Source organism: Simochromis diagramma, unplaced genomic scaffold (genome assembly GCF_900408965.1).
Source record: "Simochromis diagramma unplaced genomic scaffold, fSimDia1.1 OVJJ01000419.1, whole genome shotgun sequence".
Lineage (NCBI taxonomy): Eukaryota > Metazoa > Chordata > Actinopteri > Cichliformes > Cichlidae > Simochromis > Simochromis diagramma.
Window position 1 is genome coordinate 1,611,368 of NW_024387244.1, and position 22,010 is coordinate 1,633,377.

At 43.0% G+C, this 22,010-nt stretch overlaps 2 protein-coding genes across 5 annotated transcripts in view; both read left to right on the forward strand.

Moving 5' to 3' along the window:
• The window catches only part of LOC120747121 (voltage-dependent R-type calcium channel subunit alpha-1E), a 110,658-nt gene extending 96,173 nt beyond the window's left edge, over positions 1–14,485 (forward strand). For 2 of the 4 annotated variants that reach the window (XM_040052774.1, XM_040052771.1), the window contains 17 exons: positions 161–325; positions 1,068–1,178; positions 1,266–1,346; positions 1,427–1,612; positions 1,716–1,807; positions 3,070–3,238; positions 3,360–3,487; positions 5,882–5,978; positions 7,849–7,954; positions 8,047–8,154; positions 8,296–8,396; positions 9,590–9,696; positions 9,809–9,974; positions 10,156–10,284; positions 10,551–10,698; positions 11,569–11,750; positions 11,893–14,485. In XM_040052774.1, coding sequence (XP_039908708.1) covers positions 161–325; positions 1,068–1,178; positions 1,266–1,346; positions 1,427–1,612; positions 1,716–1,807; positions 3,070–3,238; positions 3,360–3,487; positions 5,882–5,978; positions 7,849–7,954; positions 8,047–8,154; positions 8,296–8,396; positions 9,590–9,696; positions 9,809–9,974; positions 10,156–10,284; positions 10,551–10,698; positions 11,569–11,750; positions 11,893–12,456 — 2,640 coding nt within the window. In that variant the 3' untranslated portion in view covers positions 12,457–14,485. Of the gene's footprint in view, positions 1–160; positions 326–1,067; positions 1,179–1,265; positions 1,347–1,426; positions 1,613–1,715; positions 1,808–3,069; positions 3,239–3,359; positions 3,488–5,881; positions 5,979–6,722; positions 6,820–7,848; positions 7,955–8,046; positions 8,155–8,295; positions 8,397–9,589; positions 9,697–9,808; positions 9,975–10,155; positions 10,285–10,550; positions 10,699–11,568; positions 11,751–11,892 lie in introns of all 4 variants that reach the window. The other 2 variants (XM_040052773.1, XM_040052772.1) reach the window with 1 other exon arrangement.
• Positions 14,486–15,550: 1,065 nt separating this feature from the next.
• si:dkey-21p1.3 (collagen alpha-1(I) chain) overlaps positions 15,551–22,010 on the forward strand; it is a 30,071-nt gene continuing 23,611 nt past the window's right edge. Inside the window, exons 1-2 of the mRNA XM_040052687.1 lie at positions 15,551–18,130; positions 20,183–21,244. Of these exons, the coding sequence (XP_039908621.1) occupies positions 18,077–18,130; positions 20,183–21,244 (1,116 nt within the window). The 5' untranslated portion in view covers positions 15,551–18,076. The remainder of the gene's footprint in view (positions 18,131–20,182; positions 21,245–22,010) is intronic.

Sequence of the window (22,010 nt, forward strand, 5' to 3'; positions counted from 1 at the left end):
AAAGCCCCATCGATCAAAAATACAGCACACAATTCATTCTCTTAGAATCAGCGAGTCTTTTGCTTTTGTCTAATCAGAATTTCCTCACATTTATTTTACGGCACAGCTGATTCTTTGTGCTTACTGCCGTGTTTTAACTGTGGTTCTCTCTGTATTTCAGAGGGCATGCATAGACTTTGCCATCAGCGCCAAGCCCCTGACCCGATACATGCCGCAGAATCGGCACACGTTCCAGTACCGTTTGTGGCATTTCGTTGTGTCGCCTTCATTCGAGTACACCGTCCTGGCCATGATTGCGCTCAACACTATCGTGCTGATGATGAAGGTGAGGAAAAGGAGGAAACGACAGGAAAGAAATCAGAGAACTTATTAAATTTTGCATTTTTTAATGAGAGCAGAGCATTAGATTAGTGATAAATGAAAGCAGAAGCGCTATTATCTGCCTCACGTCTTTCCTTTCTCTGCAGTGACTTAGTCTGGTGTGTTATTTTCCACACATCCTTTTGTTGATAGGAAAGCACACCTTGCATCACTTCTCGGCAACATATTCTGTGATGAAAGTGCGACTGTTAACACTTTGGGTTTAAAATAAGCCGAGGTGCGTCACTCTGCGGTAAAATAAAGGATGTGCTCGTCTCTCGGCGCCGCCTGAACGCGCTGTGATGTTTGCGTTTGGATCTGCTGATGTTTTTGCAGTATTTATTTTCTGATCTGGCCTCTTCTGGGGTTGTGCTGGTTGTTCAGACAGACAGGCGCTCAGTGACTCAGCCTGTATTAAATATTGATCTATAATGTCCATGCGCTGCTATTTAGCATGACCTCATTAACTGTGGCCGCCGCCCCTAGAGGAATGACTCCTTTTATAGTGCGACAGATGAGAGGTGCAGAGACAGAGGCACTATTTATGGGTCTGTAGGAATCTTCCATCAACCTGCAGATCTACAGAGTGCAGGGTTCACACCCATCAGAGAGGAGGTTGATGCGCAGTGAACAGGCTGGAAAACGATCCACTTCTCCTCATAATAAAGATCACTTTATATTTACATGTGCCGCTTTTGCGTTTCCAGTATTACTCTGCCCCGCCGGCGTACGAGGCTGTGCTGAAGCACCTGAACACGGCTTTCACTGTTCTCTTCTCTGTCGAGTGCATCCTTAAGATCTTGGCCTTTGGCTTTCTGGTGAGAGGAGACAAAAACACGCAAAGCCTTAGAGTGAATTCAACAAGTGTTTGGAAATGACTCAGAACAGCTTTCCTGTTTCAACAGAACTACTTTCGAGACACGTGGAACATTTTTGACTTCATCACCGTTTTGGGCAGCATCACTGAGATCGTGGTAGACCTGCAGGTAAAAAAAAAAGCACTATTCCTCTGTTTCAATATGCTGTCACAGTGTTCAACTTCTCCCATCTTGTGTCTCTCTGCCAGTTTGTTGATACGATCAACATGAGTTTCTTGAAGCTGTTCCGAGCAGCCCGTCTGATTAAACTGCTGAGACAAGGCTACACCATCCGTATTCTGTTGTGGACCTTTGTTCAGTCCTTTAAGGCTTTGCCCTACGTCTGCCTGCTCATTGCCATGCTCTTCTTCATCTATGCCATCATTGGCATGCAGGTGAGGAGTTCCCCTGCATCCTAGGTGTATTTTTATGGTGAAATAAATCCTTCAGAGCAACAGTAAGTTTGTCCTCGTTTGCCTGTTTGTGTGTGTCAATCAGGTGTTTGGGAACATTAAGTTGAACGAGGAGACGCACATTAACCAGCACAACAACTTTAAATCCTTCTCTGGTGCTTTGATGCTGCTATTCAGGTAGGACACTTCAGTACCTGCAACCTGATTAAAATAGATGCACTATTGGAAGCTATGTAATCTAAAAATGTGGGCTCAGTTAACAGCGCTCCAGTTCCAGTAAATAAGTTTCTCTATTGTAGTCTGAATTATGTCGCGAGATTACAGTAGCGAAGAGCTTTACTGTCCCATGTCCCCGGGGCTACCCTGAGTCAAGTGCACTGAACTTCTTACCTCGTTATCAAATTGCTTGGCAGACACTTTGAGAGTTTTGACAGATTAGTGTAAACAGATGTCTGGAAGAAAGCGTTGAGTGATTGAGTTGTGTTGTTGTCTCATGGTGGAGTTCAACATTGTTCTCATGTGTCATAAATTTCAAGGATGACTGTGTGGCAGGTAAGGTAGGACCCAAGTGCAGGAGAAACTCAGAAAGAAACTCCGAGGCAGCAGAACTACCGAAGTAGACAAAATAATTCTGGATAAGCAGAAGCTAAGAACCACGGACCACACGGCGCATACAGGAAACTGAGACAATAGACACACAGGCAACAGGTGGGAACACAGCTGATACTAATAAGAGACTAAAGGGAAAGCAAAACATAACACACAGGACAATGGACTGTCAAAATAAAACAGGAAGTAAAAAACACCAGGAGTCCAGGACTGAGACATGCTAGCTTCACAGAGCTAACACAGCAGGAGAGACAGAGGCAAAAAACTGTAATCCTGTGTAAAAAGTAAATAAGAACAAATGAAAATCTCATCTACATGTTATTTACAGTAGAACACAAAAATGTCTCAGGAGAGCTGGGACAGGAAACTAGGACACCAAAGGAAACGTGAGCAAACAAAAGTCTATTAAGTATTTAGTGCAACGTTTAGAAACATTACACAGTGCAAAAGAAACAACTGCATAAATTAGCATTATTTCCGTCACATTGCAGAACAAATAGGACGGCATCCTCTTTACAGTAAGGACAAATCTGTGCTTGCCCACTAACTGCACTCAGCTTTTATCCGCAGATAGTTGTGGTGATCAGCTGGTTGTCCAGAAGTTTACCGTGCACGTTCATTGCACAGGGTCGCAGTTTTCTCTAACCAGTGTTTTCCTTCGTGTGGCTGCAGTATTCAGTTTTATCCACCAAACAACTAAATCTCGCATCTAAAAGCTGTTTCTGAAATGGAGCTGCAAGTCTTACTCTGGTTGCACCCTCCAGATGGCAGGCATGACTGCGTCCTGACAACTACTCCTCCCCCTGGTGTCGTTTAATGTTTGTATCCAGGAGTGCTACTGGGGAGTCGTGGCAGGAGATCATGTTGTCTTGTCTGGGAGGACAGAAGTGTGAAACGGACCCGTTGCTCCAATCAGAGTCGACAGACCCGGAAGGGGGCTGTGGTTCCGACTTTGCCTATTTCTACTTTGTTTCATTCATCTTTTTTAGCTCCTTCCTGGTAAGAGAAAAAAAATCTTGGCCATTGCTCATCCCTTTATTTATTTGCAACAAGAATAATCATAGTTTTTCCCACAGCACGTTTGGCACATTTATATGCAGCTTGTGCTTTCTCCATTCAGATGCTGAATCTGTTTGTGGCTGTAATCATGGATAATTTTGAATATCTCACCCGAGACTCGTCCATCCTGGGTCCCCACCACCTAGATGAGTTTGTTCGAATCTGGGGGGAGTACGATCGAGCTGCCTGGTCAGTATCCTTGAGTCTTTACTCCAGTTTACACACAAAGTTGATCTACTGGTGGTATTATGATTATGATATGATGTGGAAACCTGTGATATAATACATGAACTGGTCTCTGACACTTTTAAAAGAGCACGTTCACATATTTTTACTTTAAGGGAATAATGAGATTTCATTTCAAGTGCTCTCTGGTAACGCTCATGAATATTCCCTGTGAAGAGTAATGCCCAGCTTTGGGCAAGTTACTTTGAAAAAGTAATTAATTATAGTTACTAGTTACTTCTTCAAAAAAGTAACTGAGTTACAAGATTCTAAAAGTAATTAATTTTTAACTACTTTTGATTTTCCCTCCACATTCCACCTTTAAAAACTACCTTACTCAGTAGTGCTTACTTACTTTGCCTTGTTTGGTATCATCCTTTTCAGCACAGCCTCACGTGTCTGAAGTTACAGTCATGTTCTCATTTTGACAGACTGTATTAACACAATTGATCTAAAATCAGACAAAAAGCATAAAATCAGAGTAGAAAGTTATATTTTTTACTGTAACAACCACAAACATGTTTAATGAATCATATTTCTTAACTTTAAATGCAAATAGAAATTATCAATTTTAAAATCCTATGTACAAGTTTTGCAAACAACAGAACAATCAGCTGTTCTTCAGTAAGATGCCACACAAATTATTTGTGCCACTGCAAAAAAATAAGAGGTCTCGCTGCGCTGTCCTTAGACAGGAAACGTGACAAAACTATTGAGGAAAAAATAAAAAATATTTTTTATCATGACTCTGGTTTTACGTGGCTCATCAACACAATTTATAAACTGGTACATGTCACCTTGTTGCTTTGTCTTTAAATGATCATGTGATTGGCTTACTACGACTACTTTACTCTTCCTCAGTCAAACAGCAGCACTGATGTGGTTGTTTTGCCCCCTGAGCTCCAGGTGTTTTGCCAAAAAGCTGTAGCGCCCAGATTACTTACATGCGGTAAGCTGAACACAGCTTCAACCGTCTGTTTGTTGAAAAATAGTAACGCGACCGTACCGCATTTTCTTGTTGGTAACGGTAACGGCGTTGTAACAATAGAAATAGTAATTAGTTAGATTACTCGTTACTGAAAAAAGTAGCGCCGTTAGTAACGCCGTTATCACTGGTAATGCTTGTTAATTAGACAAGAGGAGAAGAAAGTTTCTCTGCAGTCGTGAAAAACGGTGAAAAATTCTCCACCAAATTAGCAGCAACTTGCAACCTTCACAAGTATGATGCAGAAATGTGAAGCATGAATCGCACTGACTTAGAGAATGGCCGTATATGTTTATTGTTCGCACCTTAAACGTGCAAACAATAAACATATTTGGATATTAATGGTTGAATATCTTTTGTCTGATACGTCTCATGGATAGGATCCACGTTGTGATTACACAACCCAATTCCAAAACCTGAAATGCTGCGTGAAATGTAAATAATAACAAAATCCAATGGTTTGTCAGTCTCATATACCCATATTTTATTTACAATAAAACACATAAAATGTGATTATTTAATGAAAATGATGAGCTCATTTTGGATTTTATGACAGCAGCACGTTGAGCAAAAACAGCTGTTACTAAAAAGAAACAGCTGGGGGAATGTTTAGCAACTAATTGCTGGGTTAGTTAGTAACAGGTCAAATACATTATTGGGTCTAAAAAGGGATCTCAGAGAGTCTGCGGAGCTTGGAAGGAAAGTGTCTGGACTTCTTTACTTCTTCTTTATCACACGAGCAGAAACTTCGGCTGATTGTGACCTACACCCGTCTCCACACCTCGGCTCGTGTGATTAGGTAGAGGATCATTTAGGGGGTCCATTGTCCACTATTTGACCCTAGAGCTGAAGAAGCTTCTCAGATGAGAGGTGAAACATCTTCAAGCAACCTAAAGAAGTCCAGACGCTTTTCTTTCCAAGCTCCTTAGACTACGAGGACTTCACAGGCATCTCAGAGAGGCAGAATTATACAGAGGTTCAACCATCTCCGATAAACTGCATCTACAAATGTGGAAAATGTTCAAAATATCCATCCACCTATCGATCCTGGTATATCTGTTATAATCATCCTGTGATATCTGTTACATGTTCGATCTGCAGACCACAGTGGGTTTAGCAAAGCAAACAATAACTAACTCTCTTTCTTCAGGACTTGGGAAATGTGAGCGTGACCTGTGTCTGCTGGAAGTATTACTGCTTTGTTTAAAAATCAGACGGTTAAGAATCGATTAATGTGATTTATTCACCACCAATTTATTGTTGCAATTTCTAAAACTGCTGGGTTAGAGGACAGCGCCTCATTGGCCCTTATTGTGCACTATAGTATGAGTCTGTAATTACACCGTGACTAAAGACTTGTATGTTTTTCCCAGTGGTAGGATCCACTATAAGGAGATGTACAAAGTTGTACGCACTATCTCACCTCCCCTGGGCTTTGGAAAGAACTGCCCCCACAGGGTGGCTTGCAAGGTTTGGTTCCCCCATATCAACAAACCTCCCCTCTGCCTCTTTGATGTTGGATCCTTCCTGACTTCCTCTTTTCCTGCCTTTCCTTCCCTTCACCAACTGTGACCCCCCCCTCCCCGCCGCTTGATCGTTAGGGGCGTGTTAATCGGGTCAAAGAATGGCAATAATTCAGTCTTAGGGTACTAAGGCACATGACGTTCCTCAATTTCCACACAGCTGTAAATCAGTAGATACACTTTAATTACACTAAAACCCCTCTGTGAGGCTTCGAGTCTCATTTTTGATACAATAATTGACCAGTTTGAGGGAGTCCAGTGTCTTTCTACCTTTTGGATCTGGTTTAAAGATGTTTGTCATTCTTCCCACTCCCACACAGCACAGCCCAATGTAAGTATTTAGTATTTACACCAGATCCAGCAAGGCTGTCATTCCTTTTCTCATCCTGTCCAAGGTTTTCTCCTTTCCCAGATTTCTATGCCCCGTTGGCAGCATAGAAAGAAAACAACCTGCTTCAGTCTCCTCGTGTGTGATTGCCTTGGAATAATCCTTTCTCTTGTATCTCCTCTATTCTTGTTCCTCTTTTTTTACCCCTCTTTTTCCTCCACCATCCCTTGGGACTGCACTTCCCCTACACCTCCATCGTCTTTCAATTTCTCCTCCACCTCCAACATCGTCCACTTCATTTCCCTTCCCTTTCCTCTCTTTTTTGTCATTCCCTCATTCTTCATGGCTACCTGGCGCCCCCAGTGGTCGTATCCATTACACTGACATGTATGAGATGTTGACCAACATGTCACCACCTCTAGGCCTGGGCAAGAAATGCCCCTCCAAGGTGGCATATAAGGTAGACTGAACACCAAGACTAACAGGCACCACCTTCATATTTCAATCAGCAGAGATGAGCTCTGTAAAACATCATTTTGTATGTCCCACACTGAAAAAGGCAAAGCATTTTTGTGTGTGTCGATCATATGATGCAGTATTGCTTGTTAAAGCAGTTTTAAGTTTGTGTATGTGTCCACTGGGGCATGGTTGGCGCTACAGTAATGATTTGCCTGTTTGCTTTGCATCCTGGCGGATGAAAGACAGATTGTTACTGCTGTTGATTATTTAGCCAGAGAGGGGACGTAAATGAGAAAGTTGTTAAACATCGACATGCTGGATCTGCCGGCGTCTGTTGTCAGATGATCTCACGGCGTTCATACTTTAGTTTCTTCCATCTACCTGTCTGCATGTGCCTCCTGCCACAGCCTCTTGTTGCCTCGTTGTTTTGTGCACTTTATGCATGCTGTTTGAGTGAAGCTGCAAGCATGCTCCATCGCATGTGTTTGTTTTTTAACCTTCAAGTATAGAAGGACAAGAGAGGGCAAGTAAAATAATATGTTTTTGGGCTATCTGTCTTATTTCTGTCTTATTTTGACATTAAATGCAAATGTTGTCTTCATTTAAAGAAATAATGATCCGCTTGCCTTTTCTCTCCTCCTGTATTGATCACAGTAATCTCATTCAAACTGGATTTAACTAAAACAAATTTAAAGCTAAGCTACAGGGAAACCGTTTCCCGTTAATTATCCCCATGTTAGATATGTAAATATATCTAAATGAGGAACACTGATATCAAGTTGTTTTTTATAATGAATGTTTTGGCTTTCGTAACTGTTCATCTCTGCAATGTTTTGATTTTAACATTTGCTAAATTAGTATTTGGAAAATTAGCTTGAGTACACGTACCTCTGCATCAGAATTCATGTAGCGATGATGGAAGCAGTCACAGCCGTTGGTCGTTGCTCAGGTTGCGCTGTGCCATGTTGTGCCGTTGCCGGCTGGTATTGTGAATTATGCCTGACTATGAAACCTTTGCTGATGTCAACAGAGACTCGTTCTGATGAACATGCCTGTGGACGATGACATGACGGTCCACTTCACCTCCACCCTGATGGCCCTCATCCGCACTGCCCTTGAAGTCAAGATAGCCAGAGGTTAGACAGAAACAGACACACGGTGCATTTATTTAAATGTGGGTCAGTTTCTATGTCTAATTTTGTGTTTTGGGCATTTTTTTTATCTGAAGGAGGGGAAGATAGGAATCAGATGGATTTGGATCTGCAGAAGGAGATTAGTGTGATCTGGCCTCATCTCTCTCAGAAGACGCTGGACCTACTGGTTCCAATTCACAAAGGTAAAATCAACATCATGACTTACCAGTAAAAAAATATATTGCATTACACTACGAGCCATCACCGGCGTTATTTCAGTAAAATAGTTTTCCGTTTGATAGAGGTGGATAATGTCTCACTGCTTTCTGCCTTCTCCTTTACAGCCAGTGACATGACCATAGGTAAGATCTATGCTGCCATGATGATCATGGACTATTACAAGCAGAGCAAAGCCAAGAAGCTTCGACAGCAGCTGGAGGAACAGGTGCTTATTTTTTAAATTGCTCATCTTGCTGAACCGCCGTTCACCCACTGATGTTAATGTGTCATAGTTACATATTCAATTAGGCTCTTAGGGTTATTATTTTTAAATGTGCGTCATCTCCAAGCCCAGTATTAAAGTAAAACTTAACTTAATCAGACGAAATATAATTGCATGTGCTGTGGTTTGCAGAGTAAAAGGCCCAAATGCAGGAGGTGAGGCAGGCAGAATAAAAGTCCACATTCAGCACAAAACAGACATCCACACGCTCGCAGGAAACCAGAGGAAGAGAGCAAACACATGTTACAACAAAGACATTACACACTCACTGGTCACTTTATTATTAGGTGCATCTTTCCAGCAGTGAGTTGCACTTCAGCTCCAGATGCTGCAAACATTCCTCAGAGATTCTGGTCCATGTTGACATGATGGACTTGCACAGTTGGTGTGAATCTCTTGTTCCACAGCACAGTGAAGGTGCTCTACTGGATTGAAATCTAGTGATTGTGGAGACCGTTTGAGTACAAGGAATTTATCCTGTTTGAGAAACTAGTTTGAGATTATTTGATCTTTTAAACACAGAAACCAAAACCCAGTAACACCCCAAAACTGAAATGCTTCACAGCAAAGGGCCTAAAATGAAACATACAGGTCAAGACTCCAGTGCTATCACAGCACTCTGCATACAGCTTCACAAAAATCTGAACCGTAAAACATAACCACTCGCAGGGACCGTGCCAACATGGCCACAAGATCAGTCCTTCCAACAGTAACCAGGACGAACCACACTTATACCTTTTGCAACTTTCACCTTCTCACGGTAAATGAGGACGACCCTGCAGAGGTTAAATGCCCGGGCCTCTTCATCAGTTTTTATAAGTGAAGAAGCCTCTTGGATCAGAGGTGAAATGTCTTGAAGAAGCTAAAGAGAAGTTCAGTTGGAACTCAACTCAGGCTCTTAAGACTATCACGAGCTATCATGACCCGAATGACCGAGAACCTACACAGACATTCAAAAAATGCTTTAAAAGCAGCACTGAGCCGCATAAAAACACATAAAACAGCTGTTTAAATAGTTGACATATGTATCATAAGCAGTGTTGTTAGGAGGCCCTTTGATTTTCATGTTTCTTACCCTAGTATGTTTATCCTAGTGACCTGTTCCTGTTTCCATATGTTTCTTTGTCTCCTCGTAGAAACACGCTCCAATGTTCCAGCGTATGGATGCTTCCTCTCTTCCACAAGAAATCCTATGCAACGCCAAATCCCTGTCATTCCTAAGGCACAGTGCTGGATCTGCTCTGTAAATATTAAACTTTTAATCTCCTCACAAAGCTTTCAGTTATTTATGATGGCAGAGAATACAAATTCTGGTTGTTGAAGCAAACCCATGATATTTTTCTGCGTCCTCTTAGTACCAGAGGAGGTTTTGTGGCACTCAGCCCGATCTCTCCCCAAGAGATGTTCCTGCAACCGCTGTCCCGCCCCAGAGAGGAGAAAGAGGAAGACGATGAAGATGATTACCATTCGCCCTACCACCCCTACCGCATTCACCACCACCATCATCATTTACACACACTGGTAACAACTATGAAGTCGAAATCATCTGTTCCAATGAAGGTTGAGAAAATGTTGATTTTCAGCTTTCGGCGCTGTCTCGTAGCAGGATGACAGTGCGGTTGATTCGATGTTTGAATGTCGAGTGTGAGCAAAAGCAGTGCATAAGGTTTGCTCAGCCTGCTCCTCTGTGGTCTTTGTGCAGGTCCCAGAGGTAGTAGAGTATAACCAAGTGCTGCAGCAGGCCCGGCAGGACCCAACGCTAATGAAATCGCCTCAGCGTACAGCATCTATCAGAGCGTCGTCCATGCCCAGGCTGGCTGCTGATCCTCAGGTAATAAACAGTAATAACCTTTATTCAAACCTATATTCAGTAACAAATCGTATATTAGTAGGTGCTTTAAAAATCAATAAACTATTAAAATCCACACAGGGCGCATTTATTATGCTCGTATTTGCTCCTTGACAGCAGTGAATAGAAACAATTTGCCCGCACATTTTAAATGACTATTACAGACACCGGAGAGAGTTTGTGTGCTCGTTGGTGTCATTCCTGGTTACTTAAATAATGCGTCTTCTGGTTGTTTTGCATGTATATAGCCTGGGATGTCTGCAGACAGTAGGCTGATGAAGCGCTCCTTCTCTACCATCGGAGACCAGTGTGTGAACGGTCTCTGGCAGGAACAGCACTCTCTGGAGAGGATCAGCCCTGATGCCACATACAGGCCCCGACAGAGGAGCTACAGAGGTCATAATTACAACCGTGAAGCAGCTGCTGTGGTTTGATTCTGATTCAGAGTGAAGTTTTGGGGGGAAACTGGTCAAAAGAAGACTATTGTGCAAAAGTCTTGAGCCACCTCTCATTCTTTATATTTCGCTGAGTGATTTTGAGCAAATATTTGTACTGCAATACAGCACAAAAGCAACAAAATGTAGATGTAAATAATTCTTCTTAAACGACAGCCACATCTCGTTAGAGGCTGAAAGAATTTCTGACATTTCTTCTTCTGTTTACATCTTTGTTTCAATAAGTTACTCAGTGAAAAAAATCCTGATTCCATGCCTAATTTATATAATCTCTATATTTGCCATATTCACTGCCAACACCCAGGCAGTCGGAGAGCTAGCTCTCCACTGAGGAGTAGTAGAAGGGAAGCAGCCGCTGCTGGGCCTTCTTTACCAGGGCGTTGGTGTTCTGGGTCCAGGTGAGATCAGCGGAGATGTGGGTGCCCAGATACCTGAAGGTGGAGACAGATTCCACCCATTCTCCATTTATGGCAATCAGAGGACCTGTCTGTGCCTCCTGAAGTCCATTATGAGTTCTTTTGTTTTAAGGATGTTAAGCTTCAGGTTTTTTCTGAGCACCACCTCGGCCCTGTACCCTGTCTCATCATCTCCATCAGAGATGAGACGTTGGTGGGGTGTGTTGGTGTACAGTCTTGTGTGTACAGGGTCTACAGCAGGGGGCTGAGAACACAGCCCTGCAGGCATCCGGTGCTGAGTGACAGTGGGGGGGAGGGGGCATGCATGATAGATGTACGTATGCTGAATGCAGGGGGAGACTGTTGCAAAGTCTTGGTGCCACAGACTCAAAGGCACTTTGATCTTGTTCTCTCAGGTCCTAGAATCAACCACAAAGAAACAATCAGTCACGAGAGAGGGCGATCCAAGGAGCGCCGCCACCTGCTGTCCCCTGATGTGTCGCGCTGCAACTCCGAGGAGCGGAGTCGAGACCCTTCGTGCGAAAGGAGAAGGTCCCGCTCACCTAGCGAAGGACCCACACAGACCTTACAGAAACAGGTGCTTCAGTCTTTCCTGACCCGGCCACTGTGCAGATCTGTCATATAATAGGATCAGGATCTGTTTTCTACTGCTGGATGAGAACCAACAGTCCTTCTGTGGCAAAGTCTTTTACTCAATATTGTGCTTGATTTATTTGCAGGTGAACACATCAGACAGCCCTGCCCACTCAGCCTCAGAGTCTGGTACTCCTCGTAATCGCCGCCAGTTGCCCCAGACTCCCTCTCGCCCACGGCCTTACATCTCCTACTCTCCTCTCGTCTGCCGAACCCAAACCTCTTCCACAACAGCAGCAGCCGCAGCCTCAAATGAGGGACAGAGCCAGCCTCAGGACACTCCTGCTGGCCCCACAGAGGCCTCACTGAAGGTTGACAAGGAGAGCAGGCCTTTATCTGCAGTCCAGGGGTCATCCGGAGTTCACGTTTCAGGACCGAGCCACCCCTCTCCTCATCGTTACATATCGGAGCCCTACCTCCCATTCCACGAGGACCTAAGCAGTGGCGAAGCAAGTGAGAAGCAGGAGACGCTTACCTTTGAGACTGCCGTGGCCACCAGCCTGGGTCGGGCCAATGCCATAAGCTCGGCTCCTCAGCTCAGACACTCCTGGCAGGTCCCTAATGGGCATTTCCGAAAGCACTTGGGCCAGACAAGTCCAGCTGGCGCCAGCGAGCTCTTAAGCGACACAGACGAGGATGATCGCTGCTAAAAACAACAAAAAAAATCAGAGAGAACGATGAAGAGGATGCACAGGGCACCTCAGAACAGCCCACGCGGCACCACAACGCTTTAGCTCCACAGCGGCCCCGAGAACCCGATGTTCTCAGCGCCAGTAGCATTACGAGCAGGACTCAGTCCCACTGCTGTTTATCTGGATGCTGGTGTCTGTCTGCATGTGTCCTCGTGTCCGTTTGTTGTAGCTGGAGGAGACTACATGTGTGCACACGGATGTGAATTTCTGTGCGTGCGCTCTTAAAAGAGATTTTTTTTGCCAAATCACGAAAACAGCAGGGACTGAAAATACCATTAGTAGCTCACTGCGGGCAAACCCACATGTTGCCAAGCCTTCCCACGCAACTTTGTGTTTTGAGTGTTATTTGAACAAAATATGGTGAGATGTGGAAATCTTCTAGCTGAATCCAAGACACTGATTTAAGTGCATTTTCTGTAAGTGAAGCTTGAGGTAGCATGTAAACATGTAATAAGATGAATGTATTTTAGTTTCATGTTCAGGTCATTTGGGGAGGTCGCTGTTAGTCTGTGCATTGAAACAAAAAGATGTTTTTGGCAAGTTTATAACGGGCAGCCAGCCATTCCCAACAGTTCCTGTTTACAGCAGATTATCCACAAGATTCATGGGCATTAATCAATCAATACAGAAAATCAAGTACCAGATGTTTAGTGAACTGAACAGCTGGTAACAGAGTTATTTTTTTTGCCACAATGTCAAAGCAACAGTATATGAAAGTGGAGTATAGTCCAGGGCTGTGTGTGTGCAAATGATGAGCAGATCACACAGTAAGAGAGGTTTTGTCTCAGGATACCAGACCATTGAATTCTGAAATCCTCTGCAGAAAAACACTCACTCGGGATCTCCAATGAAATCAGAAGGACTTTAAGTGACTCTTTACCCTACGGGTCAGTCAACATAGTACGATCACGACTAACGTAAGAACTGAACAGATCCTATCGTGTCCATCTGCTCCGTTTGTGGACCACAAAATCCCTGGCACGAGGACAGCCATCCGTAGGACAGATAGCCTGGGTGTTGTTACTACATGAAGCCAAATGGATGTTCAGTTTCCACATGTCTGTGCTGAATAACGACTGCTGATGCGTTAGAGATGTGACAAAAGCCATGTTCCTCCTGTACATAGAGCCGGGGATGCGTCCTCTTCGGGGCGTGTTGCCTTCTTTCGTGTAATGACAGAAGTGATGGGAATTTGATGTCTTTCATACATGTGATGCAACAAGGATGCTTCAACAAAAGAGCAATCAAAGCTACTGTTTGGTTAGTCTCTGTGCTCCCACCGCATCACTTTCTGTCAGTAAAAAACAAACAAAAAGCAGGCATTTCAGTATTTTCCGAGCTTCAGAGTTCTAGTAACTTCCACATGCATGATCACGGTGACAGCGATAACGAGAGATGGGTGAGAGAGCCGTGTCTTAAAGACGCCTGATTACTTTTTGTTTTAGTGTGCCCATGATGTTAACTGAGATTCATTTTGCCAACAATGTGATTATGAAACAGAGCAAAGCAGAGAAATGTTTATTCCCGGCATTCCCTCTGCAACATTTCAAAATTATAGATGATTTGTCGTTCCCTCTAAATGAGATGTATATTTATATCACGTGTTGTTGTGTTGTTATAATATGTTGAGTTTGAAATGTGAAAACGGGATATTTCTGAGGGGTCAAAGTCACCCGCTGACGACCTGAACGTAAAGTCGCGATGAAGAGACGGTGTCATTTAGCAACAACACCACCTTTGAAGTGTGCTGACTGCAAGACTTGAGTTATACAGTGTACCAGTTAGATTACCTGTAGTATATGAGGCCATGCTTAGCATGTACAGTGCAGCCTAGGACTTCACCTTACTGTCTGTACAGAAGAGCCTAATCTGTGCCTGGGGAAAACTCACCCAAAGAGTTCCCTGTCAAGCCTGGATTTCTTAGATAGAGAAGCTTTCTGGTAAATATGTAGTATAAACTGTACAAAATAAATCCATGTTTAATTTATTGCAATCTTTACATTTTTATTTTATTCATGATGCCTGTCTACGAGCTTCACAAAGGACAATTAAAAAGAGGTCACCTGACTTTTCTTCACTGAGTGATGTCACTGCCAAGAATTTGGCTCCGTGCAACCAAATCGAGCACCAGTGTTGGTCAAGTTACTTGAAAAAAGTAATCAGTAACTAATTACCGATTACTTCCCCAAAAAGGTAATCCCGTTACTTTACTGATTACTTATTTTCAAAAGTAAATAATTACTTAGTTACTTTTTAAAAACACGATTTCCAACCTGAAGAGGTGATAAAGCGATAGATCTCTCAGCCCAATTCTACTTTTTCTGCATAATCCATCATACAAAATGTAATCAAATGGAAAAGTCTCTTTTTAAAACTTGTTTTATTAGTTTTAATCTTTTAACTTTATGCATCAAGCAAAAATTTAATTATATGCAACATTCTCTGACTGGAAGAAATTAGTTTAACATTTAAACCTATTTTCTGCACATTCCAGCACATAAAATAAAATATTTTTTGTGTTTACACTCACTCTTTCAAATAGATGCAAGTAAAACACAGCAGAAAATAAATAAAGTCAAAGACTCAGCGGTCCTGTTGCTCTATTTTCACCTGTAAAGCAGGAGTGAGGTAGGCGGAGGTTTACCCTGGTGCAGGTGTGCAGCGGTCAGTGGAAGAATCCGCGAGTTTCTCTGTGAGTTTCCCATTACGTCGTAGCTACTCGGTGCTTGCTTGGAAGTTTAGGGGTTTTTTTCGCTGTAAAAAGAAGTTTTCTTCCCACGCACAGCGGACACTAATGTTTTTGTCACTTTTTATGGAATCAAACTCAAAGTAAGGTCAGTACTTCCACGCTTTAAACGCTGCACGCTCATACTCTCTCTGCACTCGATATATGATCCATTGTTGATCTGCACACAGCTGTTGTCACGAACGTCGCACTCGCTTACGTCACTGTCATGAGACATTCTTGCAAAAAAATCACGGTTTTAGTAACGCAGTAACGCAGCGTTCCTACAGGAAAGTAACGGTAATCTAATTACCGTTTTTGCAATAGTAATCCCTTACTTTACTCGTTAAAGTTACAAGTAACGCGTTACTGCCCATTACTGTCGAGCAGTGGTTAGCACTGTTGCCTCACAGCAAGAAGGTGCTGGTTTAAATCCAGTAGACAGCTGGGGCCACTGGGTTTGGATGTACGACCCTTTGTTGCACGACTTGCTCGTTATGCCTTTTTCCATCACTGTTATTAAATGGAGGTGAAATACCTGCAGTTCTTGTAAGAGAGCATGAAAGTGCAATGAACAAAATACACGAGTTGGAAGCTCGACTGACCCGTCTTGTTGGGAATCATCTACACGAGTAACGCATTCATAAAATCCAGATTTGGCCTGAAATTTCCGTTTTTCAATACCCACGCTGTTTTTTGTGTTTCTATTTTGTTGTTCACATATATTCCCAAAATAAATACGTGTGAAGGATTAAGCAGGCTGGGGCTTTTAAGTGGCGGAGGTGAGAGGTCGAGTTTGTTTTGTGAGCAGACTCGGAGCAGCCATCAGTCAGTCTCCTCTCACAGTCATCACATCCAGTTTTAATGGGTAAAAAAGCAAAAGTTTCACTAAAATCAGCCTTTATAGCCTCATCAAGGTTGATTTTTATGTCCACAGTGGGTTTGTGAGTCATTCGCTGTATATTAGTTGTATAAAACATATTTGCTGCTCTATCATCGCATATTCTGGGAGCTGGATATTCAGACACCTTATCAATAATCCATCATACGTCTGCCGAGGTGAACATACTGCTGCTCCTGGACCAGCAGTCAGCACTTATTACAGAGGATATTAGATGCTGCATTCAGCCTTCTGTAAATATTACCAGTGAAATGCAACACAGAAACTTGTTAAACACATTTTCTTCCAGGTATAAAGTTTTGTGGTGTTTTTAAAAAATAAACATCTAACTGGGACTACCTTTGCTGCGCAAAACCTTTGTTTGCATCACCGCAACAGTCAGTCTGAAAAGTAATTGGCTTAGCTGTAATAAGCTACTGTTTGTTTTCTCTGAGGCAGAAACCCATTAATGGAACAAAACTACTCACAAATTAACATGCAAACTAAGTAGAGACTGTCGTCTTCAATAGATAAACAGATTACGCATGTTCTCGGAAGAGACTTCACAAGGTCATACCTGACTGCAGTGGGCTTGTTTATCTAGGATGGATTCATTTTCCATGATGTGCAGCTTGGAAGGATTTAGCTCAAAGGTCTTTAACTTGACCTTGAATGTTTCCATACCGAGTACTAATGCCCTGTGAATCTGACAGCTTTGTGATATACTTGACATCAACACGTGATGCAGCTCTCTGTGAGGACACTGTTTAGTTTCACTATGATGTCACAACCATGGACTTAAAATCTGTGGACTCTTCTGGAAACTGTGCGTGTGCATTGACTGCATGCACGCAGCACGTCACGTGTCGCACGGATCGGCGAGCACGGTCCTGGGTCTGTGTAGGTTCTCTCCGGGCGCTGCAGCTTTCTCCCACACACATGCCGTTAGACGGGTTCGATGACTGGTGATTATAAATTGCTGTAGGCGTGAATGCAAGTGTGAGGGATGCCTTTCTGTCTGTGCTGGCCCTCAGATTGGTGATCTGCCTCAGGTGTACCCCACCTCTCGTCCTATAGCTTGGATAGGCTCCAGTCCCTCCCCAAATTCATCCTGTACTTGGACTGTTACCTCAGATCAACACTTTGAACTTGATCCTGCTGGGCGGAGCTTTCCGTCACCACATACTCTTTACTGTAATCCCAAACCGTGGTCACAAATCCCCTTCTGAGGCAGCAGCCCCTCACTTTTTTATCCTTATGTCACATTCCTCACCTGGGCCACAGTCCTCCCCCTCTGACCCTGGACAAAGAAGACTGAGGTGGGGGGAATGGGGGTGTTGCATCAGTGTGAAGTTCAATGGTGAATTAGGCAGACTGGGGTCATATAGGTCGATTGCATGACAGAAAAGTCGTCTTTGTTCCTTTTTGTGTCCAAAAATAAACTTTATGGCAGAGAAAATGTAAATTTTTAACACTGGTCTCACTTATGCTTGTGAATCTGTGATTCTCCAGGTAGTCGTCTTATTCTTCATCCCAAGCCCAACGCAGTGCAGTGGTGTTGTCTGTGAAGTCTCACCTCAGACAGTCTCTGCCACATGAGAAACAAAGGACTTACACCTTCTGTGCAGCAGCAAGCTTAGACGAAAACACCCCCGAGTGTCTGTCATTGTTCACACTGTGAGATCTGAGGCACTTGCTAGCTTGCTGAAGATCACAGACACTGGCGTCCACCAGCAGATGGATATGTTCATGTGATTTTGTGCTGCCACAATGTTTAAATGAGACATCTCTCTCATGCTGAGCCTTCAGCTGTCTCGTTTGGTTCCTCGATTTTATCAAACAAATGACCACAGCCTCAAACAAACGGACAGCCGGGCCAGTGCTTGGCTCGGGCCTCCAGGGGGGGGGGGGAGTGCATCCTCTGGTGTTTATCAGGCAGAGCGCTGGCACACAGTTCAGACTGAGGAGTCCGGATGTTACCAGAAGCCATGCAGGGCTCTTCTGTGCTGCTGCTGCTGCTGAGCTACGTAAGTCTGGCTGCACTGAAGTACTTTTATCTCTGAAAAATACTGCTGATATACTTCTGTTTAATTTTTCCAGTGGACCGTCAACTAGTAGTAGAAGCAGAAAGTGTAATTATTTCTGTTTAGGTTAAGAGTAAAGGTACAAGGCTCTGAAATGTAAAGGAAAAACCAGATCGCTGTAGATTTCTCACTGATCTACACCAAGAATCACTTTACTTACATTTACTGTTTTCACCTGCCTTTGCTCCTTTTCTGTTTCGCTCAGTAACTGTAGCAATTAAATAATTTTGTTTTATTTACACGTTTCAAGTAATTGGCTCTTGTTATATGTGCAAATGAAACAATCATCGATGGTGGAGGACTTTTACTTCAACTGTAGCAACATAGCAAATAAAATATTCTCTCTGCAAAAGAATAATTTCACCCCTTAAAATGTTTTGACCTTCATATTAGTCACAGACAGAAGAGGTCAGTGTACTAAACCTGCCTGAAGGACAGATGCATGTTTTCACAAAGGAATCGATTATTGGTCATTTTTACCTGACATATTTATTGTTCACATAGATAATTTTTTGGGTTTTGTCTGGTTTTTCTTTGGTTATGAGAGATTTAAACACCCTTCTTTGTCTGCTTTTTCTATACGGAAAGAGCAACAACAAAATAAAAGCATTATGTCATCTGCAGGACAGTCAGACGACATAATAATAATCTAATATTATGTCATAATATGCTAAATACAGTAAAAACTAAGGCACCACTGAATGGTAATGTATATAAATGTAGTAAAACATCTGAAGTCTGTTTGTGTGAGATATTAATGTTGCTGATTCTGGCATCCACGTGTGGCCACAGCTGAGACCATGTAGCATGATGAGCGGCGTTTATATGTACAGAAGAAATGACATTTCTCTGAGCAACGAAATTCTTCCTTTGCTGTCCGTACACAAATACCACGTTAGTTTAAAAGAACAAGATAAATAAAGATAAATAAGGATTAAAAAATAATGGAAGATAAATAAATAAGTAAGTGAAGACAAGTGAGGTATGCAGATGTCGATGTCCACCACAATAAAAACAGAACTCACCTTTTTAAAGTATAAGTGAGGTTTTTCCTCTGGTATTTACATGTGTTTAACATGCATCGACTTCTGTGAATCATAACATTTCATGGCAAAGACTTGGTTTAAGGTTGAATCTGGGGTCAGGATTAAGCAAGTAGTAGTTATAGTTGGGCAAACCTCTGCCTGCAGCAGCTGAGCATCGCCGTGGAGATGAGAGCATCATGTGCTCATGTCTAAGACACACAACGCTGTGACAGTCAACAAACAAACACGTCGTTTGATTTCTGACAGCGTTTTATTTTTCCTGTTATCAGAGATCGTTAAGGTGTCTAAAACACACTAGATCAGTTGTTGCTGCTGCTCATCCTAATATATATGTTCCTTTTTGTTCCTTTTACGGATGATGTCTGTGTTATGTGGAGTGTAGCATAAATAGTTTCTATGCTTTAACTTTCTTAAAGTAATCAAGAGTTACTAACAGTTATACAGATTTGATTTAGATGCCAGCCTAAGCTGCAGGCTTTCAAAGCTGGAATAAGTTACAGGGTCAGTAATCTCTACACGACAAAGCTGAAGATATCTGCTAGGATTAGCTGGTGCACACCCACGCAGTAGCATTATCTGATAGTGTGTACACCCTTTAGTAATCTCTCCTCAGCCCTACAGCTTCACGCTTTAAGTTCATCAGGCCACACTGTGCTGCCCTGTTTGCTTTTCTGTTAACAAATAAGTGTGAATCTATGACATTTAATAACATTTTTCCATAGTACAGTCTGTGTTTGTATTGGCCGGTGTGTCTGGGTGAAGCCACAGAGGGAGCGTTTGTCTGCGAGCTGAGTAACTGTGCTTTGGACTTGTGTGTGAATCCACGAGAAGCAGTTTACTCAGGAATGTCATTTAGGCATCAAATGCTTTAATCAAATGTTTAGCAAAATGAAAACTGCAAGATGGTTGAAAATGGACTAAAATGTGAAATAATCTTCACTGTGGTCAGATTTCCCTGCAGGCTGGATCTGTGGATGAGACAAACCTTCAGCCTGGAGTCCGAGTATCATCCAGTTCAGAAAATTCCCCTCAAAGCTCGACTTCGCAGGCTGGTCACACTGAGGTGACGCCAAGGCTGGATCCAGTAAGCAGCGCTTCCCCTTTGAAGTCGCATCCTGATCCTCCCATACGTGATGGAAACGCCAAAGTATTGAACAATCATGCAGATCTAGTTACAAATACTACAAGTCCAACCAACAGAGAAGCAGACGAGCCAAAGCCGGAACCGAGGCCTCGCTCTTCGACTGGAAATGAGCAGCTTTCCAAGTCGCATCTTAACATAACTGGGACGGGGAACTCAGAAGCACAAACTGCCGAGATGACAGCTGCCAGCCCTAACATTCAGTCTGAGGACGCCACAGCTGCAGCTGCCTCATCAGGAACTCACACAGAAACAAAAACAGGGACGGTTTCATCTATTCCTACTTCAGGATTCACCACAGAATCTGTTGCTTCCACTGTGGACCCTTTACCAGAAAAAGTGGAAACAGGCAAAATTAGACAACAGGCTTTGTCATCAGTGGTTACCAGTCCAGTCCCAGTAGTCGCTATTCCCTCCTTTAAAGACTTCAGAACAACAGAGGAAGACGTATCAGTGGAAAGGGCAGCTACGGTTGTAACCCCCACACTACAAAGTGGAGGAGCTCTGAGTCCCAGGGTCACAGAAACTGAGATGAGTAATGTTTCAGCCAGTGAGGAAATAGAAAAGGAGGCAATGGAAGACACGTTTGAGACTGTTTCACCCACAGGAAAAGCAGTCCCGTTTCAAGGTGGAGATGGAGTTAATGGGACGGAGACAGATGAAAATGAAACGGATCCAGAGGTGGAGGAAGGGCATGCAGACGGTGACAGGTTTTACAGTCATCCCTCGCCTGATTTGATCTCCCAGTTTAGCACCGTAGGCTTCAGCATCCAGTCAGAGACTGAACCTCCACAGCAGACTGACAGAGCAGCGAATCCGCCTCCTACAAACACAGTCAGACGTCAAACACCTGGGATCAGAGGTCAAAGGGTAGGGATTTGTTCATGCTTTGCAGTAACTATGTATGAATAAGACTTGATTTCACTACTGTAGCTACTTTTACCTTTGTGGGTCTTGGTACTATAAACAAAGATTCATTCACATTGATTCAGAGTTTTAATGAAATTATAAACAAAGCACACAGGAAATTTTAATCACATTTGTCTGATATTCTCGGCTTATTTACGGCCGTGTCCTTGGATGAAATTGAATTTGCACAAAGCTGATTTGATGACTACGATGGCAGCATATATCTGTGTCAGTTCTTGCACCTAGAAAACCGTGTGTGTGTGTGTAGGGGAGGGGGGTTAGTCTCTCCAGTGAGATGCACTGGCTCCCTCCTCTGGCTAAACTGTGGCACTGTAACCCTCAGGTGTATTTGTAAGGTCATCAGCTACACTACACCTTTTTCCTTTTCCCAAATATATATTTGGTTGATTGTACATAACACACCCCCAGTTACACTCGTGTTCAGTGTGTCATCGTTTAAAGTATAGTTTTGTTAAAAGAAAATTGTACATAGTGCGATCAGCTACGTGAAATGTAGCCATATAACAACTTTTGAGTGATAAACTTATTTTAGCAACTAACAGCTTCCTCTTTCCTGAGAACATACAGATGTAGAAAAGGGGAACCTCAGCTCTGAGTTCTTGGAATAACTTTGTACACACATGTAACCAGCTTGTATAAATAATCCATATCAGGAAGATCATAATAATCCCTCACCAAGTGAAAAGTTAGAGATCAAAGTAGAAGT